Source organism: Salvelinus alpinus, chromosome 20 (assembly GCF_045679555.1).
Source record: "Salvelinus alpinus chromosome 20, SLU_Salpinus.1, whole genome shotgun sequence".
NCBI lineage: Eukaryota > Metazoa > Chordata > Actinopteri > Salmoniformes > Salmonidae > Salvelinus > Salvelinus alpinus.
In genome coordinates this window covers 47,988,089-48,014,935 of record NC_092105.1, presented here as the reverse complement: position 1 = coordinate 48,014,935, position 26,847 = coordinate 47,988,089, and the positions used below count along the sequence as shown (strand labels likewise).

Here is a 26,847-nt window from a genome sequence, read left to right as displayed (position 1 = left end):
GTTTTACGTTTCCTCTGATTGAGAACCATATTTAGGTAGGCTGTTCACACTGTTTGTTTGTGGGTGATTGTCGCTGTGTCGGTGTTAGTTGCACCACATGGTACTGTCTCGTCTCGTTCCTTCTTTCCTGTTCATGCGTTCTTCGTTATATGTGTTCTCATGTTCAGGTCGGTCTACGTCGTTTGTTTGGTATTTTGTAAATTATCAAGTGTATTTCGTGTCAGTGTTCGTCTTGTCAAATAAATTCATAATGTATTCATCACCCGCTGCGCCTTGGTCCACTCTCTCACCGAAAGACGATCGTTACATACCTGGTGTTTTTGAGCCTACGAATTTGCAAATTGACTGACAGGTTAACCATTTTTTGGCTTGGCTAGCGAGCTAGCTAGCTAGCTGGGTAATGTTTTTGTTTGAAAAATGCATTTGGACACAGTGTCAGTGTCATTTGAAGAGTTGCCTGAAGCGTGTTAGGAATGAGAGTAGTACGTACTATTCTGAACTTTGTGCTGTGAGCTTTCTGCCTCCCAGAGCCGCTGAGGCATCACCCAAGTGGGTGCTACACAGAGTGGAACAGAAGTCCAGTGGCTAAAAGAGTCAGGTTGGTTTCCAGACTTGCCCTCTACAAGATCATCAGCCGACTCCATCACCGTCGTCTACCATCTTCTGACCAGCTCTCTCCTCTCAAGCCAAGAACTGACCCTCTCCATCTTCAGAGGATGCACATTTCAAAGAGTTGGCCTCTATTGGTTGACCTATCATGAAATATTGCTTGTTTGTTTTTTGCTCTTGAAGCACTTTGATATTCTATGAAAAGCTCTATAGAAATCGAATTAATTATGAATTATTATTACTACTATTATAGGCTGACCAGGTGAATCCAGCTGAAAGCTATGCTCCCTTATTGATGTCACTTGTAGATGAAGGGGAGGAGACAGGTTAAAGAAGGATTTTTAAGCCAAACATGTACGAGTGTAGACAAACCAAAGCACGAATCAGACAAAACAAATAGTGAACGAACCAAAACAAGGACAAAGCTTCATGAAATTAACACTAAAACTGACTTATCAGTTCAAAATAGGACAAACCAGGTCAAACAGGCACAACACCAGATGAAAGCTAGACTAAAAACCAGGATTATCCAGTCCAAAGATTATTTCCAAACACCACAAGGAAACATACTCCAAGAACTCAAGGGATTCTCTGAGGAAGGATACGCAATTTAAGTTTGGGCAGATTTTTCCCCCACCTGGCTACTGATGAGTTGTGGCTATGCACCGGTCGGGGCATTGGACCTCCATAAGCTCACAGGCAACCAGAGAGCATTCTAGTCCTGCCACCTACAGCCGGTGGCTCCATGGCACACCGAAAAAAAATCATTATGATGGAATAAAGGAGAGACTCTAGAAATATCAGCAGGGATTTCAGGCGGCAGAGATAGAGAGAGGGAGGGATGGAGAAAGGGAAAGAAGAAGGGACGGAAGGAAGGAAAGTAGGAATCAAAGCGACCGTACGGGATGATTGTTGGATAGGGTGGCTTTAGAAGCACTTGAGATGTCTGTCTTCGGTTGCTAGGGGTCACAGTAACATTTTGTGATTGAGGAATTGTGAGATTTTGTGGTTTTCGTGTTTCTGGGGGAAGTAAACTTATTGAAACACTGTGTATATATATATATGGGTGTCTGTAGGGGCCTTATAAGGGCCTGTGAAATTGTGGGTTTGATTCCTGTATGCGGCCACTAATACGTTGGTTAAATGACCACATCGTTATTGTGTGTGTGTGGCCAGCAATCCAGGGGAAGCTGGTTGATTCCATATGTGTTATTTCATAGTTTTTATGTCTTCACTATTATTCTGCGATGTATAAAATAGTAAAAATAAAGAAAATTCCTGGAATGAGTAGGTGTGTCCAATTCTTTTGACTGGCACTGTATATTGTATATATTTTTTACACTGTTTGCACTGTTCGGCTCGAAGAAAAACACTTAGGCGGCCCACCCAAGGATTTCAATGGCAGAAAAATCCTTGACATAGTCAACACACATTTTGTTAAGCAAGAGAGATTGCCTGGCTGTATGCTTAGCTATTTTGAGCAAAAAAGCAAAAATAAATCAAATACAGTACATTGGTCAAATATATAAAGTTTGACGTGAGATCTGTTAGACCTATTAGACTTATGTCTCTGTTTCTATCTCTTGCTCTTTCTCTCTCAGGGGGTGAGGGGTCAGCAGAGACTGGGCAGAAGGAGACGTCTACCTGTGACATCTGCCAGTTTGGGGCGGAGTGCGATGTGGACGCAGAGGACGTATGGTGAGTAAACATCAGGGTTAGTGCACAGTTGGCCAACTCATTTAGGAGTCATAACAGTAACCATAGTACATACTCAGTGGCCTTGTAGTTAGTGTCCACCCTGAGTTAGGAAGGTTTGGAGTTTAACCCCCAGTAGAGTCATACCAACTGTCACATGTGGGATCTGAAACCATGGTTTCCCACTGGAGAAACCAACGTCCTTACCATTAAACCAAGAGGATTTTGAATTCGCAGGCAGGGAATTCACCTCATCATGAGACCATGAGAAACCATGTGCCTGACTACGCTACACAAATAGGCCCAATGCATCTAGATAATCTGGACCCTTTCTTTCTAAAATGATCTGCTGAAATTGTTGCCACCCCTATTACTAGCCTATTCAACCTCTCTTTCGTGTCGTCTGAGATTCCCAAAGATTGGAAAGCAGCTGCGGTCATCCCCCTCTTCAAAGGGGGGGACACTCTTGACCCAAACTGCTACAGACCTATATCTATCCTACCCTGCCTTTCTAAGGTCTTCGAAAGCCAAGTCAACAAACAGATTACCGACCATTTCGAATCCTCATCGGCAGACTCAACAGCCTTGGTTTCTCAAATGATTGCCTCGCCTGGTTCACCAACTACTTCTCTGATAGAGTTCAGTGTGTCAAATCGGGGGGCCTGTTGTCTGGGCCTCTGGCAGTCTCTATGGGGGTGCCACAGGGTTCAATTCATGGACCGACTCTCTTCTCTGTATACATCAATGATGTCGCTCTTGCTACTGGTGAGTCTCTGATCCACCTCTACGCAGACGACACCATTCTGTGTACTTCTGGCCCTTCTTTGGACACTGTGTTAACAACCCTCCAGCCCTCCAACCCTCAATGCCATACAACTCTCCTTCCGTGGCCTCCAATTGCTCTTAAATACGAGTAAAACTAAATGCATGCTCTTCAACCGATCGCTGCCTGCACCTGCCCGCCTGTCCAACATCACTACTCTGGACGGCTCTGACTTAGAATATGTGGACAACTACAAATACCTAGGTGTCTGGTTAGACTGTAAACTCTCCTTCCAGACTCACATCAAACATCTCCAATCCAAAGTTAAATCTAGAATTGGCTTCCTTTTCCGCAACAAAGCATCCTTCACTCATGCTGCCAAACATACCCTTGTAAAACTGACCATCCTACCAATCCTCGAATTCGGTGATGTCATTTACAAAATAGCCTCCAATACCCTACTCAATAAATTGGATGCAGTCTATCACAGTGCCATCCGTTTTGTCACCAAAGCCCCATATACTACCCACCACCGCGACCTGTACGCTCTCGTTGGCTGGCCCTCGCTTCATACTCGTCGCCAAACCCACTGGCTCCAGGTCATCTACAAGACCCTGCTAGGTAAAGTCCCCCCTTATCTCAGCTCGCTGGTCACCATAGCAGCACCCACCTGTAGCACGCGCTCCAGCAGGTATATCTCTCTGGTCACCCCCAAAACCAATTCTTCCTTTGGCCGCCTCTCCTTCCAGTTCTCTGCTGCCAATGACTGGAACGAACTACAAAAATCTCTGAAACTGGAAACACTTATCTCCCTCACTAGCTTTAAGCACCAGCTGTCAGACCAGCTCACAGATTACTGCACCTGTACATAGCCCATCTATAATTTAGCCCAAACAACTACCTCTTTCCCTACTGTATTTATTTATTTATTTTGCTCCTTTGCACCCCATTATTTCTATCTCTACTTTGCACATTTTTCCACTGCAAATCAACCATTCCAGTGTTTTACTTGCTATGTTGTATTTACTTTGCCACCATGGCCTTTTTTTTTGCCTTCACCTCCCTTATTTTACCTCACTTGCTCACATTGTATATAGACTTATTTTTCTACTGTATTATTGACTGTATGTTTGTTTTACTCCATGTGTAACTCTGTGTTGTTGTATGTGTCGAACTGCTTTGCTTTATCTTGGCCAGGTCGCAATTGTAAATGAGAACTTGTTCTCAATCTCTGCTTGGATGGATTGGGGTTGAACGAACGAATGAATGCATATATTTTTGTGTCTTGTCACATTTATGCAACCCTTAATTTCCTCTAATGGGACACCTTTTTGATTGGCAACACTTTTCACTGCACATATTTTAACCATAGTTCAACACCATTGACTTCTTCAGACCCTTTTTCTCCCCAATTTCGACCTTGTCTTATTGCTGAAAATCCCCAAGGGGCTCGGGAGAGGCATGTGTCCTCCGAAACATGACCCGCCTAACTGCGCTTCTTAACACTGTTGGTCGATCAAGATTTCTTTAGTCGAGCAAGAGCAAAAAAATATAAATAAAATCACCTGTCTGATTTGTGCCTGTCTGAGTGGACTAATTCATTGTGGAGGCCATAGGGGATGGCACAGTCCATCACGCTAAGATGTGCTATTGAAATTGTATATGGGGCCTCCCGGGTGGCGCAGTGGTCTAGGGCACTGCATCGCAGTGCTAGCTGCGCCACCAGAGTCTCTGGGTTCGCGCCCAGGCTCTGTCGCAGCCGGCCGCGACCGGGAGGTCCGTGGGGCGACGCACAATTGGCATAGCGTCGTCCGGGTTAGGGAGGGTTTGGCTGGTAGGGATATCCTTGTCTCATCGCGCTCCAGCGACTCCTGTGGCGGTGCCGGGCGCAGTGCGTGCTAACCAAGGGGGCCAGGTACACGGTGTTTCCTCCGACACATTGGTGCGGCTGGCTTCCGGGTTGGAGGCGCACTGTGTTAAGAAGCAGTGTGGCTTGGTTGGGTTGTGCTTCGGAGGACGCATGGCTTTCGACCTTCGTCTCTCCCGAGCCCGTACGGGAGTTTTAGCGATGAGACAAGATAGTAATTACTAGCGATTGGATACCACGAAAATTGGGGAGAAAATGGGATTAAAAAAAATATAATAATAAATAAATAAATAAAAATTGTATATGGTTATATTATGTAAAAACAATGGTGCAACGCTTATAAAAATTATATTATTTTATAACAGATGCACTTTCTCCAACGGTGGATAGTGGTCGCTGTCCACTGTTCTGATGTTCTGAAACACATCAGTGCGCTGTTGAATTGGCGCATTTTCCTCGACCATGTTGCTATGTGCATCTTAGCAAAGGTAACCAGTAACCAGAACAATGCTGTGGAGGCAGCAGCGGAGTTAGGAGATGAGAAAACAGCCTTTGCCTTAATTGTCTGAGAAAAGTGAGGAGAGAGGAAACCCCAACTTAATTAGGTCTATAATCAATATGTCACGACTTCCGCCAAAGTCGGTCCCTCTCCTTGTTCGGGCGGTGTTCGGCGGTCGACGTCACTGGCCTTCTAGCCATCACTGATCCATTTTCCCATCAATTACATGTTGTGTATTTAACCCTCTGTTTCCCCTCACGTCCTTGTCGGTGATTGTTTGTTGTATGTATTGGTCCTAGTTATGTTCTGGTGTGCGACGGGTTTTGCACCCTCTTATTTATTTTTTATATGTTGGTTTCTGGAGTTTCTTTTTTATTTTTATTAAACTGCTACGTTTATAACAAGTTCACTCTCCTGCGCCTGACTTCCCTGCCACCAGCACGCACCCATTACACAATAGCCTAACTGTTAAATGTGCCTGGCTTTATAAATCATCCAGTCAAAAGTTTTTCTTTATTTGATCTGTTTTCTACATTGTAGAATAATAGTGAAGACATCAAAACTATGACATAACAAGTATGGAATCATGTAGTAACCAAAAACGTGTGAAACAAATCAAAATATATTTTAGATTCTTCAAAGTAGCCATCCTTTGCCTTGTTGACAGCTTTCCACACTCTTGGCATTCTCTCAACCAGCTTCACCTGGAATGCTTTTCCAACAGTCTTGAAGGAGATCCCACATATGCTGAGCACTTGTTGGCTGCTTTTCCTTCACTCTGCAGTCCAACTCATCCCAAACCATCTCAATTGGGTGAGATCGGGTGATTGTGGAGGCCAGGTCAGCTGATGCAGCACTCCATCACTCTCCTTATTGGTCAAGTAGCCCTTACACAGCCTGGAGGTGTGTTTGGTCCTGTTGAAAAACAAATGATAGTCCCACTAAGTGCAAACCAGATGGGATGGCGTATCGCTGCAGAATGCTGTGGTAGGCATGCTGGTTAAGTGTGCATTGAATTCTAAATAAATCACAGAAAGTGTCACCAGCAAGCACCATCACACCTCCTCCTCCATGCTTCACGGTGGGAACCACACATGTGGAGATCATCCGTTCACCTACTCTGCATCTCACAAAGACACAGCAATTAGACCATGAAGGCCTGATTCAGGCAGTCTCCTCTGAACAGTTGATGTTGAGATGTGTCTTTTACTTGAACTCTGTGAAGCATTTATTTGGGATACAATTTCTGAGGCTGGTAACTCTAATGAACTTATCCTCTGCAGCAGAGGTAAGTCTGGGTCTTCCTTTCCTGTGGCGGTCCTCATGAGAGCCAGTTTACTCTTAGTGCTTGATGGTTTTTGTGACTTCACTTGAAGAAACTTTAAAAATTCTTGAAAGTTTCCGGATTGACTGACCTTCATATCTTAAAGTATCGATGGACTGTCGTTTCTCTTTGCTTATTTGAGCTGTTCTTGCCATAATATGGACTTGGTCTTTTACCAAATAGGGATATCTTCTGTATACCACCACTACCTTGTCACAACACAACTGATTGGCTCAAACGCATGAAGAAGGAAAGAAATTCCACAAATGAACTTTTAACAAGGCACACCTGTTTATTGAAATGCATTCCAGGTGACTCATGAAGCTATTTGAAAGGTATGCCAAGAGTGTGCAAAGCTGTCATTATCGCAAAGGGTTGCTACTTAGAAGAATCTAAAATATTAAATATATTTTGATTTGTTTAACACTTTATTGGTTACTACATGATTCCATATGTGTTGTTTCATAGTTTTGATGTCTTCACTATTATTCTACAATGTAGAAAAGAGTAAAAATAAAGAAAAACTCTTGAATGACTAGGTGTTCTAAAACCTTTGACTGAAATTATATTTTCTTGATATCTACAGAAATAAGACCGATCCTGCCTTCTGATTGTGTGAACACCAAGCCTTCATGAGCAATAACCACAGCATGTCGGATGAACCATTTCATCACTGTTCCAAATTGTCAGAAAAATTATATTTATAATAATAATAATTTTTCCTTGATCTCCTTCTTATTGTTATTATTACTATTATTGTTGTGATCATCATTATTAAAATAATGAGTGATGTCATTATCATTAGTAGGCTTAGTATCGCAGCCTTGTATAACAACCATGAAGCTGTAGGCCTAAGACCGCGTCCTTTTTAGTCTTAATACTGTAACTTACTGAGGCCTATATTTCAAAACTTATATAAGCTACAGAACTGTATCAATCATTCATTCGTTCATGTCATCACACAGCATACGAGTCATTCATGATTTGAAATGCAATCTAGCATTTTAGTTTTCAAATAAAATAACAAAGCGATCCTTGAATAGTTAGCGTAAACAACAAATAAACATTTCCGTTTTGGAAATTACGCTCGTGAATGAATGCGAGTGGTTTTGGTCCCTGCTGTAATAAAGGCTTTACAAAAATAACCAACATTTTTTTACAACAGACTCTCTGTTATGCTTATATTTTATTTAGTGTTGTTTACATTGTTCCAAACGGTCAGAGAAGTTATATTGTAATCTAACAGCACCTGTTTGGCACACATAATATGCACACGCAGCGCTTGCTCCTTACCTTATTTCCAAGTTCTCCAGTATTTTCCAGAACTAGTCAAATTTATTCCACACATCTGACTTCCCCTTTGCCTCCTGAACAACCAGTAAACATTTCCCAGTCTCGAGTTTATTTGTCACGTGTTACGGTGTTCAGAGTTTGTTAAAACCTATATATTGATGTGATTATGATATGATTTAGGTCAAACCCTATTGGTCAGGTACATCAAATGTATTTATATAGCCCTTCTTACATCAGCTGATATCTCAAAGTGCTCTACAGAAACCCAGCCTAAAACCCCAAACAGCAAGCAATGCAGGTGTAGAAGCACGGTGGCTAGGAAAAACTCCCTAGAAAGGCCAAAACCGAGGAAGAAACCTAGAGAGGAACCAGGCTATGAGGGGTGGCCAGTCCTCTTCTGGCTGTGCCGGGTGGAGATTATAACAGAACATGGCCAAGATGATCAAATGTTCATGAATGACCAGCATGGTCAAAAAATAATAATCACAGTAGTTGTCGAGGGTGCAACAAGACAGAACCTCAGGAGTAAATGTCAGTTGGCTTTTCATAGCCGATCATTGAGAGTATCTCTACCGCTCCTGCTGTCTCTAGAGAGTTGAAAACAGCAGGTCTGGGACAGGTAGCACGTCCGGTGAACAGGTCAGGGTTCCATAGCCGCAGGCAGAACAGTTGAAACTGGAGCAGCAGCAAGGCCAGGTGGACTGGGGACAGCAAGGAGTCATCATGCCAGGTAGTCCTGAGGCATGGTCCTAGGGCTCAGGTCCTCCGAGAGAGAGAAAGAAAGAGAGAAAGAGAGAATTAGATAGAGCATACTTAAATTCACACAGGACACCGGATAAGACAGGAGAAGTACTCCAGATATAACAGACTAACCCTAGCCCCCCGACACAAACTACTGCAGCATAAATACTGGAGGCTGAGACAGGAGGGGTCAGGAGACACAGTGGCCCCATCCGATGATACCCTCGGACAGGGCCAAACAGGCAGGATATAACCCCACCCACTTTGCCAAAGCACAGCCCCCACACCACTAGAGGGACATCTTCAACCACCAACTTACCATCCTGAGACAAGGCCGAGTATAGCCCACAAAGATCTCCGCCAACCCAAACAGGAAGATCACGTCAGCAACTCAACCCACTCAAGTGACGCACCCCTCCTACGGATGGCATGGAAGAGCACCAGTAAGCCAGTGACTCAGCCCCTGTAATAGGGTTAAAGGCAGAGAATCCCAGTGGAGAGAGGGGAACCGGCCAGGCAGAGACAGCAAGGGCGGTTCGTTGCTCCAGAGCCTTTCCGTTCACCTTCACACTCCTGGGCCAGACTACACTCAATCATATGACCTACTGAAGAGATGAGTCTTCAGTAAAGACTTAAAGGTTGAGACCGAGTCTGCGTCTCTCACATGGGTAGGCAGACCATTCCATAAAAATTGAGCTCTATAGGAGAAAGCCCTGCCTCCAGCTGTTTGCTTAGAAATTCTAGGTACAATTAGGAGTTCTGCGTCTTGTGACCGTAGCGTACGTGTAGGTATGTACGGCAGGACCAATTCGGAAAGATAGGTAGGAGCAAGCCCATGTAATGCTTTGTAGGTTAGCAGTAAAACCTTGAAATCAGCCCTTGCATTAACAGGAAGCCAGTGTAGGGAGGCTAGCACTGGAGTAATATGATCAAATGTTTTGGTTCTAGTCAGGATTCTAGCAGCCGTATTTAGCACTAACTGAAGTTTATTTAGTGCTTTATCCGGGTAGCCGGAAAGTAGAGCATTGCATTAGTCTAACCTAGACGTAACAAAAGCATGGATTAATTTTTCTGCATCATTTTTGGACAGAAAGTTTCTGATTTTTGCAATGTTAAGTAGATGGAATAAAGCTGTCCTTGAAACAGTCTTGATATGTTCGTCAAAAGAGAGATCAGGGTCCAGATTGACGCCGAGGTTCTTAGACGACTGTACAACCATCAAGATGATTTGTCAGATTCAACAGAAGATCTCTTTGTTTCTTGGGAACTACACTGCTCAAAAAAATAAAGGGAACACTTAAACAACACAATGTAACTCCAAGTCAATCATACTTCTGTGAAATCAAACTGTCCACTTAGGAAGCAACACTGATTGACAATAAATTTCACATGCTGTTGTGCAAATGGAATAGACAAAAGGTGGAAATTATAGGCAATTAGCAAGACACCCCCAATAAAGGAGTGATTCTGCAGGTGGTGACCACAGACCACTTCTCAGTTCCTATGCTTCCTGGCTGATGTTTTGGTCACTTTTGAATGCTGGCGGTGCTCTCACTCTAGTGGTAGCATGAGACGGAGTCTACAACCAACACAAGTGGCTCAGGTAGTGCAGCTCATCCAGGATGGCACATCAATGCGAGCTGTGGCAAGAAGGTTTGCTGTGTCTGTCAGCGTAGTGTCCAGAGCATGGAGGCGCTACCAGGAGACAGGCCAGTACATCAGGAGATGTGGAGGAGGCCGTAGGAGGGCAACAACCTAGCAGCAGGACCGCTACCTCTGCCTTTGTGCAAGGAGGAGCACTGCCAGAGCCCTGCAAAATGACCTCCAGCAGGCCACAAATGTGCATGTGTCTGCTCAAACGGTCAGAAACAGACTCCATGAGGGTGGTATGAGGGCCCGACGTCCACAGGTGGGGGTTGTGCTTACAGCCCAACACCGTGCAGGACGATTGGCATTTGCCAGAGAACACCAAGATTGGCAAATTTGCCACTGGCGCCCTGTGCTCTTCACAGATGAAAGCAGGTTCACACTGAGCACATGAGCACATGTGACAGACGTGACAGAGTCTGGAGACGCCGTGGAGAATGTTCTGCTGTCTGCAACATCCTCCAGCATGACCGGTTTGGCAGTGGGTCAGTCATGGTGTGGGGTGGCATTTCTTTGTGGGGCCGCACAGCCCTCCATGTGCTCGCCAGAGGTAGCCTGACTGCCATTAGGTACCGAGATGAGATCCTCAGAGCCCTTGTGAGACCATATGCTGACACATGCACATTTGTGGCCTGCTGGAGGTCATTTTGCAGGGCTCTGGCAGTGCTCCTCCTTGCACAAAGGCAGAGGTAGCGGTCCTGCTGCTAGGTTGTTGCCCTCCTACGGCCTCCTCCACATCTCCTGATGTACTGGCCTGTCTCCTGGTAGCGCCTCCATGCTCTGGACACTACGCTGACAGACACAGCAAACCTTCTTGCCACAGCTCGCATTGATGTGCCATCCTGGATGAGCTGCACTACCTGAGCCACTTGTGTGGGTTGTAGACTCCGTCTCATGCTACCACTAGAGTGAGAGCACCGCCAGCATTCAAAAGTGACCAAAACATCAGCCAGGAAGCATAGGAACTGAGAAGTGGTCTGTGGTCACCACCTGCAGAATCACTCCTTTATTGGGGGTGTCTTGCTAATTGCCTATAATTTCCACCTTTTGTCTATTCCATTTGCACAACAGCATGTGAAATTTATTGTCAATCAGTGTTGCTTCCTAAGTGGACAGTTTGATTTCACAGAAGTATGATTGACTTGGAGTTACATTGTGTTGTTTAAGTGTTCCCTTTATTTTTTTGAGCAGTGTAGAACAAGCATCTCTGTTTTGTCCGAGTTTAAAAGTAGAACGTTTGCAGCAATCCACTTCCTTATGTCTGAAACACAGGCTTCTAGCGAGGGCAATTTTGGGGCTTCACCATGTTTCATTGAAATGTACAGCTTTGTGTCATCCGCATAGCAGTGAAAGTTAACATTATGTTTTCGAATGACATCCCCAAGAGGTAAAATATATAGTGAAAACAATCGATGGGGGGGGGGGGGAATATGTGGCTGAGTTGAGAAAAATAGCATTGGACTGTAACCATGGGAATACATTATCGCAAATGCTACGCGATCGGCTGGTGTGTAGGATTATTGATGACAGGATACAAATACGATTGTTATCAGAGCCTAATCTCACGTTTGAGAATGCACTCAAACTGGCCCAGGCCATGGAGTCCGCAAATAGAAAAGCACTGGATTTGCAGGCAAGGGGCGCAACTGCGTGCCATACAGTAAAAGAGAGCAGCGCTGAGCGCGCAGAATTTCAAAGAACGGAAACCCTTTGGTGCAGCAGCCAATAGAGACTGTTATCGTTGCAAAGGCAAACGCGCAGCGTTTGACTGTAAATTCAAACACGAAAAGTGTTATGCATGTGGGATAATAGGCCACATTGCGAGGGCGTGCCGCAATAAAAAAAAGCCACGGGGTGCAGAAAAGAGGACTGACAGAAAACCGAATACCTGCAGACGCTCTAGCTACCTCTCTAATCAAGTGATAGAAAGTGAAAGTGAGTGCGCAGACGCAGAGCAAGCATTCTCAATGTACAGTGTACAGGGGGCGAATATGAAGAAGGTGAAGCCTTTCATTGTGGAAATGGGAATAAATGGATTAAAGGTACCGTTTGAACTAGACACAGGATGTAGTGTCACACTGATGAACAGGTCCCAATTCTATAGGAAGTGGAAAACCGTTGAAGTGCCTAAACTGAGAGACACCCCCATTAAACTCAAAACGTACACAGGGGAGAAGATCACTGTGTTTGGAGTTGCTGATGTTCAAGTGGAATATCATGGACAAAAGAAAAGTCTGCCTCTCTTAGTAGTGGAAGGTACTGGCCCCAGCTTACTAGGAAGAGGGTGGTTGGAGGAAATAAAATTGAACTGGGATGAAATCAAACATGTCACCACAGAGACATTGACACTACAGCAGGTGCTTTCAAAGCATGAGTGTGTTTTCAAAGAAGAGCTAGGGACATTAATAGGGGTCAAACCTACCATTCATGTTGCTGCTGATGCTACTCCCAGATTCTATAGGCCAAGATCAGTTCCATATGCCATGAAGCCTAAAGTGGATGTGGAAATTGATAGACTCTTAGCAGAGGATATAATTGTACCTGTCAAGTTTTCTGAGTGGGCAGCACCAGTTGTACCCATACTAAAACCAGATGGTTCAATCAGATTATGCGGTGACTATAAGCTGACTGTAAATAGAGTTTCCTCTCTGGAGCAGTACCCCATACCCAAAGTGGAGGATTTGCTTTCAACGTTAACCAGAGGGCAACAGTTTACAAAACTGGACATGAGTCACGCATATCAGCAAGTGCTAATGAATAAAGCTTCACAGAAGTACCTGACCATAAACACCCACAGAGGGATGTTTACCTATAAATGCTTACCTTTCGGGGTGTCTTCTGCACCAGCTATCTTCCAAAGAACTATGGAGGGAATTCTGCAGGGGATACCCAAGGTAGCGGTTTACTTCGACAACATTCTTGTCACGGGAGTCACGAAGGAGGAACATCTCAGAAACTTAGGTGAAGTTTTGAGGAGGATGGAGGACGCCGGTCTCCGGCTGAAGAGGAGCAAGTGTACACTGTTAGCTGATGAAGTGCAGTACCTAGGTCACAAGGTGGATGCCAAGGGGTTACACACTGTCAAAGCTAAAGTGAGGGCTGTTGTGGAAGCTCCAGCTCCGACAAACGTTACAGAGCTGAAAGCCTATCTAGGCTTACTGAATTATAATAATCGCTTCCTCCCAAACGTCTCTACCATCTTAGCTCCTCTACATCAACTGCTAAGGGAGGATGTGGCCTGGAAATGGTCAGAAAGACAGGAAGAAGCTTTTGCAAAGTCAAAGGTGTTACTGCAATCAGCTGAAGTGATAGTGCACTACTCGGCAGACAGAGATCTCATCTTATCGTGTGATGCCTCATCATATGGTGTGGGGGCGGTGCTATCCCACCGGATGGAGAATGGTGCAGAGAAACCTATCGGGTTCATGTCAAGAACGTTGTCGCCAGCGGAGAAAAAGTACTCTCAGCTGGACAAGGAAGGACTGGCTGTCATATTCGGAATACAGAGATTCCACAACTACTTGTACGGGAGAACATTCACTATTGTGACGGACCATAAGCCTCTGATCTCTCTGTTCCATGAACAAAAGCCAGTACCACAAATGGTCTCTCCAAGAGTTCAACGTTGGGCTGTGTGGCTCAGGGCCTACGAGTACAGAATAATTTACAAACCAGGTAGATACCATGGGAATGCTGATGCTCTGAGTAGGCTACCTGTTCCAGAAATCATCATTCAGGAAGAAGAAAGTGACCAGGTTTTGATGATCGATGTGTTGGATGATGCACCGCTGAACACAGCACAAATCAGGCAATGGACTTCAAAGGATGTGACGTTATCACAAGTGCATGAATTTATCCTGAAAGGATGGCCTACAGTGACAGAGCCTCAGATCATGCCTTACTACACTCGCCGCTTGGCATTGAGTGTTCGAGATGGATGTGTTCTGTGGGGTTCAAGAGTAGTTATCCCACCACAAGGGCGGGTGTTGCTACTGAAGTTGTTGCATCAGTCGCATCCAGGTATGTTGAGAATGAAAGGCCTAGCGAGGTCATATGTCTGGTGGCCAAAGATGGACCACGATGTGGAAAATGAGGTTAGCCGGTGTGCAGATTGTCAGAGTAACCGGAAGTCACCCCCCACCGCGCCATTACATCCATGGGAATGGCCAGAAGAACCATGGACACGACTACATGTGGACTACGCTGGACCTTTCCTAGGAAAAATGTTCCTTGTGCTGATTGATTCTCATTCAAAGTGGATGGATGTTTACCCCATGAACACGTCAACATCTTACGCTACGATTGAGAAGTTGAGACAAAGCTTCAGTGTTATGGGATTGCCTCAAATGTTGGTTAGTGACAATGCTATTTGTTTTACAAGCACTGAATTCACAAGTTTCATGAAACAAAATGGAATTCAGCATGTAACGTCGGGCCCTTTTCACCCATCTTCAAACGGATTAGCAGAACGTGCAGTTCAGACCTTGAAGGAGGGGATGAGGAAGATGCAAGGGCCCAGCATTGAAACAAAGGTGTCAAGATTATTGTTTAGCAACAGGATTACTCCTCAAGCTACGACTGGGTTGTCACCTGCAGACATGTTGATGTCAAGAAGGTTAAGGTCAACCTTGGATCTCATCAGACCAGACCTGAAAATGAAAATATAACAAAAGCAATGGAATCAAAAATGTAATCATGACACCCAAGCCAAACTCAGAAGTTTCTCACCTGGAGATGATGTCTATACAAGAAACTATGGGTTTGGTCCTAAATGGATTCCAGCTACCATTGAGGATTGCTCAGGACCAGTATCGTATACTGTGATCATCGGAAGTGGACAAAGACTAAGGAGACACGTGGATCAGATCCAAGCTCAAATTCCAGTTCCATCCGGAGATCTGGATCAATTCTTAAACGAACAGGACAGGACATTGGAACGTTCCCCAGAGTTGCAGTTGGACAAACCACCTGAGACCAACAATGCTCAACTTCCTGAGACCACCAGTCCGGGACGACCTCCTCCTGTGAAGTCTCCACAAAAGGACTTTGTTTCACCATCAAGGGGTGAAGATCTGGTGGCACCAGCTACACCACCTCTGAGACACTCTATTAGAGAGAGACGTCCGCCAGACTTTTTCAGATGCTAAAGGAGATCATTTTTGAAAAAAATGTAAATAAGAAAATAGCATAGCTCAGAAAGGAATTAAATTGGGTTATTAGCTTTAAAGGGGGGGAATGTAGTAACCTGGTATATTTATGTTTACCAATAGATGGCAGTATTGACTCAAGACGGGGGTTTGCTTCCCGCTATCCGTAGCTACTTCCTATGTCTGCCTATATAACTATGAGTAAGAAAGCTTCAGGTAGCTTAAGCCAGGTGCATTAGAGAATGTAATTCTAAGTTACAATTAAATACTAAACCGTACTTAAGTCTCATGAGTCGTAACTCTAAGAATACTACATATTCCATGGGACAAAACTAGGTACAGAGTATGACTGTGGCAGTGAGTAGGTCCAGAGACATGTTGTACCAAACCCACTGAGTCGATGATGTCTCCGAAAGCCTTTTGGAGTGGGTCTGTGGACTTTTCCATGTGAATATTAAAATCACCAACAATTTGAATATTATCTGCTATGACTACAAGGTCCGATAGGAATTCAGGGAACTCAGTGAGGAACGCTGTATACGGCCCAGGAGGCCTGTAAACAGTAGCTATAAAAAGAGATTGAGTAGGCTGCATAGATTTCATGACTAGAAGCTCAAAAGACGAAAACGTCATTTTATTTTTGTTAAATTGAAATTTGCTATCGTAAATGTTAGCAACACCTCCGCCTTTGCGGGATGCACGGGGGATATGGTCACTAGTGTAACCAAGGGGTGAGGCCTCATTTAACACAGTAAATTCATCAGGCTTAAGCCATGTTTCAGTCAGGCCAATCACATCAAGATTATGATCAGTGATAAGTTCATTGACTATAACTGCCTTTGAAGTGAGGTATCACGATCTCTTTCAATAATGTCAGGAATGGAGGAGGTCTTTATTCTAGTGAGATTGCTAAGGCGAACACCGTCATGTTTAGTTTTGCCCAACCTAGGTCGAGGCACAGACACAGCCTCAATGGGGAGAGCTGACTTGAATACACTGACTGTGCTAGTGGCAGGCTCCACTAAGCTGTCAGGCTGGCTAACAGCCTGCTGCCTGGCCTGCACCCTATTTCATTGTGGAGTTAGAGGAGTTAGAGCCCTGTCTATGTTGGTAGATAAGATGAGATCACCCCTCCAGCTAGGATGGAGTCCGTCACTCCTCAGCAGGCCAGGCTTGGTCCTGTTTGTGGGTGAGTCCCAGAAAGAGGGCCAATTATCTACAAATTCTGTCTTTTGGGAGGGGCAGAAACAGTTTTCAACCAGCGATTGAGTTGTGAGACTCTGCTGTAGAACTCATCACTCCCCCTAACTGGGAGGGGGCCAGAGACAATTACTCGATGCCGACACATCTTTCTAGCTGATTTACATGCTGAAGCTATGTTGCACTTGGTGACCTCTGACTGTTTCATCCTAACATCGTTGGTGCCGACGTGGAAAACAATATCTCTATATTCTCTACACTCCAGTTTTAGCCTTAGCCAGCACCATCTTCAGATTAGCCTTAACGTCGGTAGCCCTGCCCCCTGGTAAACAGTGTATGATCGCTGGATGATTCGTTTTAAGTCTAATACTGCGGGTAATGGAGTCGCCAATAAATAGGGTTTTCAATTGATCAGCGCTAATGGTGGGAAGCTTCGGCATCTCAGACCCCGTAACGGGAGGAGTAGAGACCAGAGAAGGCTCGGCCTCAGACTCCGAACCGTTGCTTAATGGGGAATACCGGTTGAAAGTTTCTGCGACTGCAATTAGAAGGCATCATGTTAATGTTACTACTTAGCTTTGGCTGTTGGAAGTCCTGACGAACCATGTCCAGATAAAACGTCCGGAGTGAAAAAGTTGAATGAAAAAAAAAAGTTGTGAGGGAAAAACAAAAATATAAACGGTAATTAAAAAGTAAAAACCGTAAAGTTGTCAGGTAGCAAAGTAAGGTTAGCAACAAAACGCACAGCAACACGTAAACAAGTCTGCAAGTTGTGACCGGAAATTAATATATTCTAGTGTCAAAATTGACTACAAAGTTTAAATAGGAACATTTTGGTCATAAGGTATGTCTCGTACAAAACGGAGATATGCAAGATGATAGGAAAACAAAATGATGTCATGGAATGAAGAGTACCGTGCAATGCATACATGTGTCATGTAAAGAGAGCAAGGGTTGAGGGAATAGGGATTTCGGTAACAGAACTTTTCAGTCTGAAATGGCTGTAATTATGTTGCAGATTCAAGGTGCTTCAACAAAGTACTGAGTAAAGGGTCTGAATACTTATGTAAATGTAAATGTTTTACTTTATTTTTTAATACATTTGCAAAAAAATCATCTGAAACCTCTGTTATTATAGGGTATTGTGTGTAGGAAAAACAACAATTTAATCAATGTTTGAATAGGCTGTAACGTAACAAAATGTGGAAAAAGTCAAGGGGTCTGAATACTTTCCGAATGCACTGTATATGGTGCTCGCTGCAGCAGGGAGGAAAGAGAGTCCATGGGTGCTAGTCACACAGTCAGTCGCTGTCATTTTTCGTTAACACAGCGCAGCAAGTCTGAGCCCTGCCTGACACAGTCAAATCAATTACGGTGTGACTCCCTCTAGTCATTTGTGTCATAATTATTTCATCAAACAGTGCACTTAAAGCACCAGACAAGCTCACTGCATATAGTTGATTTGATTAAAACACATAGGAAAAAGACACGTTTGAAAATGTTGACCAGTCGATTGGTCGAAAGAACAGACGACTCTGGTCGACCAAGATTTTTTTCTAGTTAGGGACAGCCCTAAGGTCTATTCTTAATTAAAAAGTTTCTTAAAGGGTGAATGGACTGAGTTCCACAGACCAATATAGGGAAGGTGGAAAATGTCTTTATCACACCTTATCCCCTCAACAAACACACACACATGCATCCCTCCCCAATCTACCCTGTTTGTTTGTGAGTGTGTGTGTGTGTTTACCTGCAAGAGGAAATTTGTCGCAAATGGAGTCAGTGCCCCAAACAAGCTCCACTGCCTCTGTTCCCTCCGTTCTTTCTCCCTCTCGCCCTTTCTATTATTCTCTCTTTTTATCTCTCTCTCTCTCACTCTCTCTCTAATCCTCCCTTCCTCTGTCTGTGTCTCTTACAACAGCAATAACATCATGAGAGAGTGTGTCCCTGCCTGTGTGCGTGCCTCTGTGTGCATTGTGTGTGTGTGTGTGTGTGTGTGTATGCATGCCTCCTTGTGCATTTGTTTCTGTGTGTGTGTGTGTGTGTGTGTGTGTGTGTGTGTGTGTGTGTGTGTGTGTGTGTGTGTGTGTGTGTGTGTGTGTGTGTGTGTGTGTGTGTGTGTGTGTGTTTGCGTGACTGGAAGTGGCCTTTAGAGAACATGTACACAAGAAGCCTGTAGTAAATCATTGAGTTTAGATAGAGGGGAAATCACATGGCACTGTACAAATCAATAAGACACATCCTACTAAGAAGTCCTCTTCACATACAGACACACCAATAAACATACACTCTGGTAGACACCCACCCAGACACTCTCTCTTTCTCCATCTCTGATTCTTCTCCCTCCCTCTCGATATATGTTGGTAGGTGTGTGATTTTATTTCATTGTATTAGGATCTCTTTTAGCCCACCAAGGGCTAGTCTTCCAAGAGTCCTTAAGAAATGTAAAAACATTTGGAAAAATAACAAAAGCTAAGTAAAAACACACACACACACATTCAAAGATCCTATTACCTTTACATATTACGTGTGTATTTGTGGGTGGGTGTATCTGTGGGTGCGTGTGTGTGTGCATACGTGCACCCGTGAATGTGTGTGTGTGTGTGTGTGTGTGTGTGTGTGTGTGTGTGTGTGTGTGTGTGTGTGTGTGTGTGTGTGTGTGTGTGTGTGTGTGTGTGTGTGTGTGTGTGTGTGTGTGTGTGTGAGGATGTGTTGACGCAGTGCAGTATTGCAGTGGTAGTGCCTATTGTGGAGAAAGTGAGAGGCTCCATAAAAAATTAATGGCCTACAGACATTATCCTTGATGACCGCCACAGACGGCCACTCGGGATGGCAAGCCTCTGAAAGCATTGTCACTTCTGGTTCTTTGTGTGTGTGTGTGTATGTGTATGTGTGTATGTGAGTGTGTGCGCGGTAATAATAGAAGGGGTATTCTGTATGCGTTATGTGTTTGTTTGGTAGTGCGAGTGTGTGCATGTGTGTGTGCGTGTAGGTCATGCATTTCATTACACAGTGTGCATATCTATACTTCTATGTATGAGATTGTCTTTGTCTGTTTGTGATTATGTGTGTGTTTGCACTATTTAAATTGAGCAGGGTGTAAAGCAGGGCCAGTGCTCTGGGCCAGGGGAAAATAGAAAAGGAGCAGAGAATAATGATAGTTTTATAATTACAGTGTCTAATGTTCAGAGCTACTCAGCAAGAACTGTCTGGAGACTGCAATGTTGGTCTAATTTCCAAAAAGAGCTCACAGTTTCCCTTCAAAATTTGACGTACAGTACTATAGATTAATGTCAATTTTTTTACCCATTCATTCCGTGTAGTTACAGGGTTAATTCTGAGTAATTACAGGGTTAAAGCAGAAGAAACTCAAAATGATAAGTTTAGGTATTCATTCTGAGTGGTTAAGGTAATGGTTTGAGAAAGGCTTAAAATAAAATAATTGAAAACAATGAACTATTATGTTTCATAGGGTTGCACAACATTCAGAGGTGGAAACTTTCTGTGGGAATTAACGGGAATATATGGGATTTAACGGAAATATATGTAAATTAGTATTAACACCATTTAAATGTTGATGTTTTTTGCATTGGATATATTTACCTGTCACGCCCTGGCTTTAGTTATCTTTGTTTTCTTTATTATTTTAGTTAGGTCAGGGTGTGACATGGGGGATGTTTGTGTGTTTTTTGTCTAGGGGGTTTTGTAGAGTTCATGGGGTTGTGTTCAGTGTAGGTGTTTATGTAAGTCTATGGTTGCCTGGATTGGTTCTCAATTAGAGACAGCTGTCTATCGTTGTCTCTGATTGAGAGCCATATTTAGGCAGCCATAGGCATTAGGTAGGTTGTGGGTAATTGTCTATGTTTGACGTTAGTAGCTTGTGTCTGCACTTTCGTTTGTTAGCGTCACGGTCGTTTGTTGTTTTGTCTAGTTTGTATTTAGTGTTTCATCTTCAAATAAATAGAAGATGTATTTATATCACGCTGCGCCTTGGTCCTCTCTTTCACCTAAAGACGATCGTGACATTACCATATCATATGGAGACAGAAACCTTTTACCTTATCATAAGTAGACATAATTGCAAATGATTATATCCTTCCAGTATAAAAAAAAAACGATTTAGTTACGAATTGAACTTAAATGACTTGACTCTTCACATTGGATGATTTCCCTGAACAAGAAAATATAATATTTAATGATCCCCACTGATTCATCGCATCTGTTAAAAACGTTTTCAACATACATCTGTAAAATGATAGTCTAGAAACTAAACCTTGTGTTGTCTTCCTCTCAGGCTTCCATGTCTTCTCCCTGGACCTCCTCAATGTCCACCTCTTGAACATCAGACTCTGTGGCCTCATTTTCACTGTCACTTTCCAACCTTGTTGAGGATGGCTCGTTCTCAGGCTCAAAAAGCCTCAAATTTGCCCAGATGGCCACCAATTCTTCAACCCTTGTCATTGTCAGCCTGTTTTGGTGTGCTTTGGTGTGTGTGTTCCCAAGCAAGGACCAGTTGCGCTCTCAGGCGGCTGATGTTGGTGGGATTTGGAGGATGATGGAAGCAACAGGGGAAAGAGCCTCAGATCCACAAAGTCCCTTCCACCTTGTGGCTGAGATATGTTGGCACAACTGCCATATTGCATCTCGATCCCAAAGCCCTTGCTTGGAAGTGTACTTCGCCAGACTGCCAAGAACCTTGCCCTTATCCAGGCCAAGGTGGCAAGACACGGTAGTGATGACACCATAGGCCTCTGCACCAGACAGGATGCTCTTGCCAGCATACTTGGTATCCAACATGTACACTGCAGCATGTATGGGCTTCAGGCAGAAGTCTTCACGCTTTTTGATGTATTTCACAACTGCAGCTTCCTCTGCTTGGAGCAACAGTGAAGTGGGCAGGGCAGTGTGGATTTCTTCACTTACATCTGCAAGCAGAGTCTGAACATCAGACAGGATGGCATTGTCTCCCTCAATCCATGCAATGGCTACTGCTATAGGTGTCAGGATTTTCAGGCTGCTTACCACTCTCTCCCAAAATACATCATCCAGGAGGATCCTCTTGATGGGGCTGTCCATATCGGCAGGCTGTGATATGACCATTTCTTGGAGAGACTCCTTTCCTTCCAGGAGACTGTCAAACATCATGACAACACCACCCCAATGGGTGTTGCTGGGCAGCTTCAATGTGGTGTTCTTATTCTTCTCACTTTGCTTGGTGAGGTAGATTGCTGCTATAACTTGATGACCCTTCACATACTTAACCATTTCCTTGACTCTGTTGTAGAGTGTATCAATTGATTTCAGGGCCATTATGTCCTTGAGGAGCAGATTCAATGCATGAGCAGTACAGCCAATGGGTGTGATGTGAGGGTAGGACTCCTCCACTTTAGACCAAGCAGCCTTCATGTTTGAAGCATTGTCTGTCACCAGTGCAAATACCTTCTGTGGTCCAAGGTCATTGATGACTGCCTTCAGCTCATCTGCAATGTAGAGCCCAGTGTGTCTGTTGTCCTTGTGTCTGTGATCTTGTAGAATACTGGTTAAGGGGTGGAGACGATGTAGTTAATTATTCCTTGCCCACAAACATTCGACCACCCATCAGAGATGATTGCAATACAGTCTGCTTTCTCTAAGATTTGCTTGACCTTCACTTGAACTCTGTTGAACTCTGCATCCAGCAAAGGAGTAGATAAAGCATGTATGGTTGGGGGTGTATGCTGGGCGAAGAACATTCATAATTCTCTTCCAATACACATTGCCTGTGAGCATCAGAGGTGAACCAGTTGCATGCACAGCTCGACCAAGACATTCATCCATCAGCATTTCTCTGACTACATTCCTCAATTGAGTCAAAAACAACTTCTGAACCATAAGCTGTTGCTATCGATAAGGTATCTGATTCATCAATTTCACCTCGAATAGAAGAAGAGGGTCTTTTGTCAGAGGTTGCTTGTTGTGAGCACTGAGGGACCTTTATGCACTTGACCAGATTATTCTGCATCTTTGTTGCATTCTACATATATGATTTGGCACAGTATTTGCAAATGTACACACCATTTCCTTCCACATTAGCTGCTGTGAAATGTCTCCACACATCAGATAGTGCCCGTGGTATTTTCTTGTAAAGATTAGATAAAAAATGTAAAGAAAACACAAATACAATTCCATGTACAGATAAATATTTAAGCAGTTAGATAAAACAACTCCTTTGTAAGATAAATGTTTTAAAATGAAACATGTATGGAAACAGGTGAATTAACACTCCTCAGTTAGCAGGCTCAAGCAAGCTAAAACCCACATGGTAACAAAAATCATGTATATCATATAAAATATATTCACCCCACCCAGTATTGTAATCAAAACTTACCAGAAAGCATGTATTCCTTGACTCAGACAGTGTAGTAGTGTTGGCTCAATAGCATCTCATTAGTGTGCAAGATCTTGAGAATCAGCTGTACATGAGATGGAAGAATGCACTGTGCTTGCAGAGGGTAACAATTCCATTGAATTGGGGATAGTTTAACCATAATATGCCACAAGAACTATAATTGCCTTTTGTGTATCCCACAAAAAAAGGTTCACTGTTATAGGCTAACTTTTTTGATGAATTTAAGCAAAATTCCCCAAATTCCGGAAATTTACCAAAAAGTTTCAGACTCTTTGCAACCCGAATCATTAAGTATCATCAAGTGTTCTCACGGCTTGTTAGAGCATTATGGACTGCGGAGGCACAGTGGTCTAAGCAGCACTCTCTGGCTCTGAGCCTCTCGAGTTTAATCCTAATGCTGGACACTTGTTTTTCATTTTTGGAGTGAGTCCCGAGGAACGCATATATCAACTTTCTGGGGACCTTTCCAAATGTCCAAAATCGCTGTCTATTTCTAGTGATCAGTGTGGTAATTTCTGCTGAACATGCTCAGAGTCGTTCAAATGGAGACCGCACACAGACAGTCAGTTAATCATGCATACATGCTCAAATGCACACAAACGCTTTCTGACATTCTGAGACATAAAGTCAAAGTCATGGACAAAATGGTAAACACTACCACAAATAAACAAGCTGAATTGTTTTATGCATATGAAGCAAGAATGAATACACACGCACACACACAGACACACACACTCTCACACACACACAGTACCAGTCAAAAGTTGACACGCCTTCTCATTCAAGGTTTTTTCTGTATTTTTTATATTTTCTACATTGTTGAATAATAGTGAAGACATCAAGACTATGAAATAACACATGGAATCATGTCGTAACCCAAAAAGTGTTAAACATATTTGAGATACTTCGAAGTAGCCACCCTTTGCGATAATGACAGCTTTTCACACTCTTGACATTCTCTCAACCAGTTTTATGAGGTAGTCACCTGGAATGCGTTTCAATTAACAGGTGTGCCTTGTAAAAAGTTAATTTGTGGAATTTCTTTCCTTCTTAATGCGTTTGAGCCAATCAGTTGTGTTGTGACAAGATAGGGGTGGTATACAGAAGATAGCCCTATTTGGTAAAAGACCAAGTCCATATTATGGCAAAAACAGCTCAAATAAGCAAAGAGAAACAACAGTCCATTATTACTTTAAGACATAAAGGTTAGTCAATCCAGAACATTTCAAGAAATATAAAAGTTTCTTCAAGTGCAGCCGCAAACACCATCAAGCGCTATCAACCAGAAACAGTGGATAGATGGCAGCATTAGCACAAAACTGAAAGCGCAAACCACCACATTTAACCATGGCAAGGTGACTGGGAATATGGCTGAATACAAACAGTGTAGTTATTCCCTCCTTAAGGCAATCAAACAAGCAAAATGTCAGTATAGAGACAAAGTGGAGTCGCAATTCATCGGCTCAGACACAAGACGCATGTGGCAGGGTCTACAGACAATCATAGACAACAAAGGGAAAACCAGGCAAGTCGTGCGAACACCGATGTCTTGCTTTCGGACAAGCGAAACAACTTCTTTACCCGCTTTGAGGATAACACAGTGCCACCGACGCTGCCCGCTACCAAGGACTGTGGGCTCTCCTTCTCCGTGGCCGGCGTGAGTAAGACATTTAAACGTGTTAACCCTCGCAAGGCTGCCAGCTCAGATGACATCCCCAGCCGCGTCCTCAGAGCATGTGCAGACCAGCTGGCTGGAGTGTTTACGGACATATTCAATCTCTCCCTATCCCAGTCTGCTGTCCCCACATGCTTCAAGATGCCCACCATTGTTCCTGTACCCAAGAATGCAAAGGTAACTGAACTAAATGACTATCTCCCCGTAGCACTCACTTCTGTCATCATGAAGTGCTTTGAGAGACTTGTCAACGATCATATCACCTCCACCTTACCTGACACCCTAGATCGACTTCAATTTGCTTACCGCCCCAATAGATCCACAGACGATGCAATTGCACAGCACACTGTCCTATCCCATCTGGACAAGCAGAATACCTATGTAAGAATGCTGTTCATTGACTATAGCTCAGCATTCAACACCATAGTTTCCTCCAAGCTCATCATTAAGCTCTAGGTCCTGTGCAACTGGGTAATGGACTTCCTGACGGGCCGCCCCCCAGGTGGTGAAGGTAGGAAAGAACACCACCTCCACTTCCACAAGAGTGGGTTCTCACCTCCTATACTCCCTGTTCACCCATGACTGCGTGGCCACACACGCATCCAACTCAATCATCAAGTTTGCAGATGACTCAACAGTAGTTGGCCTGATTATCAACAATGACGAAACAGCCTACAGGAAGGAGGTGAGGGCCCTGGGAATGTGGTGCCAGGAAAATAACCTCTCTATCAACATCAACAAAACAAGGGATCTGATCGTGGACTTCAGGAAACAGCAGAGGGAGTATAGTCAAGACATTGACAAGGTTATAAATAATGATTTTTATTTGAAATAATAATTGTGTCCTTCAAACTTTGCTTTTGTCAAAAGAATCTTCCATTTGCAGCATTTACAGCCTTGCAGACCTTTAGCATTCTAGTTGTCAATTTGTTGATGTAATCTGAAGAGATTTCACCCCATGCTTCCTGAAGCACCTCCCACAAGTTGTATTGGCTTGATGGGCACTTCTTATGTACCATACGGTCAAGCTGCTCCCACGACTGCTCAATAGGGTTGAGATCTGGTGACTGTGCTGGCCACTCCATTATAGACAGAATACCAGCTGACTGCTTCTTCCCTAAATGGTTCTTGCATAGTTTGGATCTGTGCTTTGGGTCATTGTCTTGTTTTGGGAGAAAATTGGCACCAATTAAGCGCCATTCACAGGGAGCACTTCCAGCGCTGACAGAGATGGCCGCCTCGATTTGCGTTCCTAGGAAACTATGCAGTATTTCGTTTTTTATGTATTATTTCTTACATTGTTACCCCAGGAAATCTTAAGTTTTATTACATACAGCCGGGAGGAACTCAAGCATTTCGCTACACTCACATTAACATCTGCTAACCATGTGTATGTGACAAATACAATTTGATTTGATTTGGTATGTCATGGCGTTGCAAAATGGAGTGATAGCCTTCCTTCTTCAAGATCCCTTTTACCCTGTACAAATCTTCCACGTTACCACAACCAAAGCACCCCTAGACCATCACATTGCCTCCACCATGCTTGACAGATGGTGTCAAGCACTCCGCCAGCATCTTTTCATGTTTCTGCGTCTCACGAATGTTCTTCTTTGAGATCCGAACACCTCAAACATAGATCTGTCTGTCCATAACACTTTATTCCAATCTTCCTCTCTCCAATGTCTGTGTTCTTTTGCCCATCTTAATATTTTCTTTTTATTGGCCAGTCTGAGATATGGCTTTTTCTTTGCAACTCTGCCTAGAAGGCCAGCATCCCAGAATCACCTCCTCACTGTTGACGTTGAGACTGGTGTTTTGCGGGTACTATTTAATGAAGCTGCCAGTTGAGGACTTGTGAGGCATCTGTTTCTCAAACTAGACACTCTAATGTACTTGTCCTCTTGCTCAGGTGTGCACCGGGTCCTCCCACTCCTCTTTCAATTCTGGTTAGAGCCAGTTTGAGCTGTTCTGTGAAGGGAGTAGTACACAACTTTGTACG

General features: G+C 43.8%; 1 protein-coding gene across 1 annotated transcript in view; it reads left to right on the top strand.

Moving 5' to 3' along the window:
* The window catches only part of LOC139547030 (tomoregulin-2-like), a 198,434-nt gene that overhangs the window by 161,556 nt on the left and 10,031 nt on the right, over positions 1-26,847 (top strand). The window contains exon 5 of the mRNA XM_071356078.1: positions 2,211-2,307. Coding sequence (XP_071212179.1) covers positions 2,211-2,307 — 97 coding nt within the window. The remainder of the gene's footprint in view (positions 1-2,210; positions 2,308-26,847) is intronic.